This window comes from Astatotilapia calliptera, chromosome 9, assembly GCF_964374335.1.
Source record: "Astatotilapia calliptera chromosome 9, fAstCal68.1, whole genome shotgun sequence".
Taxonomy (NCBI): Eukaryota; Metazoa; Chordata; class Actinopteri; order Cichliformes; family Cichlidae; genus Astatotilapia; species Astatotilapia calliptera.
In genome coordinates this window covers 7,657,149-7,662,052 of record NC_137430.1, presented here as the reverse complement: position 1 = coordinate 7,662,052, position 4,904 = coordinate 7,657,149, and the positions used below count along the sequence as shown (strand labels likewise).

The window sequence follows — 4,904 nt, the reverse complement described above, 5'->3', positions numbered from 1 at the left end:
TGCCTTATTTTGAAAAGAGCCACCGGATGCTTTGTTGTACGTCCTATCACTAACTTCTTTCTCGGTAGGCTGGCCAATCAGATTAGAGGAGGCGGAGCTCTGACTGACCACAGCTATTTCTGCTCGATCGTGCCTGTCCCTTGTAGTCTTTGGCACAGCGGAGTTGTCCGTGTTTAGTGTTTGTTTCTCAGTCGTGGAATACAAAAGTGATGCTTCGACGTGACCGGCTGCAGAGCGAGACAGATGAAGACCAGCACTGACAACTTTATGACTCGGTTTCACTCTGTTCAACGGAGTATATATCTTTTCTTTTGTTTCTGGGCTTGAAGAAGAGGCTGCTGTATTTTGTGCGCTCCGGTAACAAATTCGCGAGGGTCTCGGTGGCTCCATGCGGGAGAGGAGACATTTTGGGGTGTTTTTTTCCCCCTTTTCTTTGGTGTTCCAGTCAGGATCGTGAGCTACCGCGTTCCGACCCCACGAAGGCTTCATTTTTCGCCATAGCTTCATGTAAATCTTTTTTTTTTCTCGCGCTGCTTTCTGCCCAGCGGACTCTTCTGCTGCTGCTACTGGATATATGAGGACTCTTCTTGTGCAGTAATTTGGTGTAAATGGATCGCCAGTCCAGTTTCATTTCCATTTGGCTACAATTGGAACTCTGTGCCATGGCCGTTCTTCTGACGAAAGGTACGTGTGGACTTTGATGCGTGTTTGTTGGCTTCTTCAAAAGAGGATAAACAGTGTTTTGAAGCGATAAAAACGAGGCTGAACTTAACCCTCAGTCGACGGCTCCAGGCTTCTGCGGGGCAGCTTACGCTCGCGCCAGTGTTTGCGGGGAAAACCCGTCATAATTAGCAAGAAAATGATTTAACATTTGGTCATAAAGTCGTACTTTACCAATGAGGGGAATCATAAACGCGTTTGTTTATTACTGGGGTTTTTTTTCGTAATAAACATATTATTCTTCCAGTCGTCTTCAGATTTCAGTTTATTTTATTCAGTCATACCTCCCCTTTAAAAAAAAGAAGAGAAAACTTAATAACAGCAGCGGAAACAACAATAACTACCTCTGCCCTCATTATTATTCTTTTTTTTCTGAAGGCATGACATACCTTTTTTCAGTTAAAACCAAATTTTTAATAAGACCTAACCTCTATGCACTGTTATTAATATAATAGTAATACACTGTGATTAATCCTCAAGTGTGTAATACAGTTCTTAGCTGCTAGGCTACACTTAATAACTCCACTAATGTTGTAGCTGCCATTCATACGAGACTTAGCAGGGCTAGAAAAGCTTCAGTACTCCCCCCGCCACCACCCCCTCAGTCCACAAAGGGGCCTCTCCTTTCTAATGAAATATTCTCCAAATGACCTGCCTGGGCCCCACCGCTCCAATCATTCACAGGGAAAACACTGATCTGATGAATGTGTTCCTGCGCTGCTAAGTTGGTGCAGTCACAGACTTTCGGGCTTTTTAGCTCTCTCATTCCAGGTTTTGTTCCTGAGTCCAGCACATAAAAGCTTAAGGGAAGTCTTTATATGTGGAGCTCTGATAATTTTCCTCAAAATAAAGCAGTCACGGAGTATGTGAAATGACATTTACATTGGTCGTCCTGCAGTGGTCCTTATACTTATAATAATAACAGTAACAGAGGGCATCAAAGGCAAACTAAGTTGATAAATATGTGTTTCAGTGGTTCTGTTTTGTTCGGGCAGATCCTTGGCCCAGATTTCTGTTTTGAGAAAGGAGCCCTGGATGAAGTAATGAGTGGGCCCGTGTAAGAGCAGGTTGCCTTAATGATAAGGTTGCTGGAGGCTCCTTAGATGGGACCTCAGAGCTCCCACACCCAACCACCACACCCATACCAATACCCCCAGGCAATTTTGCATGCAAACTTTGGATGGGGGAGAAAGTTTGCAGGTAAAAAAAAATCTCTTCCTCTCTTTACTAATTTTCATTTAGGTTGAAAGAAATTGACGTTTGAGACAACCCACTAATTACAAGCTACGTGCTTCCTGTTTTAGAATACAGAGAAAAAGAACCATTTAAACGGGATGCTCTTAAATGAAGGTGTGACAGGTGAACAGGTTAAAAAAAATCCTGTGATCTCTTCAAAAGTTACCAGGTTGTTTAATGCAGGGCTTAACAGATACTTTTAGAGCAGTACTTCAAAATAAAAGCAGGGTATACCACTATGGGAAAAGTTGAACTACAGTTGGTGTAAAATAGAAGCCAGCATGAGTTTGATAAAAACACGGAGAAAATCAGCTGCAAACTATACGAGTTTTATATTCACATGGTTGGACGTTAAAGACAAAATAGCCATGGTGACTCTGAAACCTTGAGCGGATTAATGTCGGCACAGGTTCCCCTAACGCTGCCTTTTTTCCCCACTTTTAGGAGAAATTAGGTGCTACTGTGATGCGCCGCACTGTGTGGCCACCGGATACATGTGCAAATCAGAGCTGAACGCCTGCTTCACCAAGGTGCTGGACCCGCTCAACGCCAACTCTCCACTCACCCATGGGTGTTTAGACCCCATTGCCAATGCTGCGGATGTCTGCAGCAGCCAAAGGGCCTTGGATGCTCTCAGCAGGGCGGCAACACTGGAGTGCTGCCATGATGACATGTGCAACTACAGGGGCCTACATGACCTGGCGCACACCAGAGACTCGACAGGTAAGTAAAACAGGGTAGCGGAGCTGAGCTACTGGCTGTCGGGATGTTTGTTTTTAGACTGTAGCTACGTTTTTAGAAACGATGGCACTCTGTGGAGGGATTTTACGAGTCCTCTTCAGCAAATACTCCCATGTTTTCCTCCATCTAGTTCCAGGAGCAATACATTGAGCTTTAATGTTCTTTAAACACTTGATGTTTAAGGATATTCAGACCACCCTTGCCCCCTTCTGCCCCCCCACCCCAAGCTTAATAGAACTTTGGTTTGACTTTTAATGGGTTCCAGCTCTGTGCCTGGGAAGGCAGGGAGCAGCCCGTTTACCTTTAAGCACTTGGAAAGAGATCAGATATAATCTTTTTCTTTTTTTTCTTTTTTTATTATGTGTGCACCATGTAATTTTCCCACTGAGCTGGAATGTGCCTCATAGAATGAATATGCATGTTGGGCAGAAACATCAGCTTATAGAGTCATGAAAAGGTGCACGAAAAGTCAGAGAGGAAGGACGGCAGCTCTCCTGCGTGAACCCGAGCACAGCAGACTATAGTTTATTAGCTCAAATTAATTTCTGGCTCTCAGTTCGGGACAAGGTGACTCATTTGTTTTTGCCCCTGCTGGCCTTTCTGACTTGTGCGTTCGCGTCTGTCTGTCTGTCTTATTTTCCCTCTTTGCGGTTACTTTACTGGCATGACTGGCGAGTAGAGCAGCTCCTTCTCATTAAGCTCCAAACAGCAGTTCAAACATAATCACTTGCTTTAAGACCAGGCTCTATGGAGCAGTGGAAACCATATGAGCATGCATTTAACCAGATTATTTTATTTTATTTTTTTCCATGCGTGTGTGCAGATGGCCGCTACCAGCCAGACAGCAACAACAGGAACCTGGTGACCCGGGTTCAGGAGCTGACCTCAGCCAAAGAAGTGTGGTTCCGTGCGGCTGTGATCGCTGTGCCGATCGCTGGCGGCCTCATCCTGGTCCTGCTCATCATGCTGGCGTTACGGATGCTGCGCAGCGAGAACAAGCGGCTGCAGGACCAGCGGCAGCAGATGCTGTCGCGGCTCCATTACAGCTTCCACGGCCACCACACCAAGAAGGGACACGTGGCCAAGCTGGACCTGGAGTGCATGGTACCTGTGACGGGCCACGAGAACTGCTGTCTGACCTGCGACAAGATGAGGCAGGCTGACCTAGGCAACGACAAGATCCTGTCTCTGGTGCACTGGGGGATGTACAGTGGCCACGGCAAGCTGGAGTTTGTATGACCAGTTCCTGCTGGGAACTGAATGACTGACACCTCCAAGAAACAGCCAGGACTGCCTCTCAATTGTTGGCTTTGGCTCTTTTGTACTTTAAAAAGACATTCCCACATTTTTTGTCCTTTGGGTTGTTTTTCAATTTGTTTGTTTTTTAAACATCAGCGAAAAAATACGAGACTGATCTCATGCCTTGTGGTTTTTGCTAGAGGAGCACTTTACTTGAAAATGAAAGGCGAAGCAACGAGGAGCTGTATTTAAACTTGAGAGGGCAGGGCTGAGGTAGAGTGAGAGCTCTGTCACCGCTCCCGAGGATCCTGGACTGTTTTATTTTTACACTGAGCGCTGAAGGATTCCAAATCTGTCTTATTTGCACATTTGTAAAAAACAACAACAACAGCAACAAAAAACCCCATCATTGCTTAAGACAACAACTCAACACTGACACCAGGGTACAAAATAAAATGACTTGTGTGAGGAGTAAAAAAAAAAAAAAAAATCAGTGTTTGGCTGTAGGTGTGCGCACTCCTCTGTGTATGTTTCATGATTCAAGCTTAATGTAAAGATTCTAAATATATATATTTTTGTCTGATAAAACTGACCGGCGTGTGTCTTATTCTGGGTGAATGTCCAACATCTCTCTCTGTGATCAGACTATAAGCTTGATTGAGTGTGAAAGAAGAACTTCCATTAAAAGTGACTTTTTATTTATTTGCCGATTCACGCTTCTGTTTTTGCTACATATTCAGCTTTGAAATGTACCATCCGTGAACTTACAGACACACTGCTGGGGCTGTTGTGAAGTTTTTAGTGACTATCAGATCTTGTTAAAAGCACGTGCTAGGGTGGCCTTTATGCTGTGTGTGTGTGTGTGTGCGTGTGTGTATCTAATGGAGCTAACAGTAAAGTCTTGTTTTACCATAGAGATGCTATCTATCTCAGTTATTCCTGAACCCTCAGCAGAGGTCAGGTTTTCA

The 4,904-nt window shown here is 44.7% G+C and overlaps 1 protein-coding gene across 1 annotated transcript; it reads left to right on the top strand.

Annotated features, from left to right (window-relative positions):
* Nucleotides 1-4,638, top strand: bambia (BMP and activin membrane-bound inhibitor (Xenopus laevis) homolog a). Its single transcript, XM_026180711.2, has 3 exons — nt 1-684; nt 2,401-2,679; nt 3,521-4,638. The coding sequence occupies exons 1-3, from the start codon at nt 609-611 to the stop codon at nt 3,934-3,936; spliced, it is 771 nt and encodes a 256-aa protein (XP_026036496.1). The 5' UTR covers nt 1-608; the 3' UTR covers nt 3,937-4,638.
* Nucleotides 4,639-4,904: the final 266 nt, after the last annotated feature.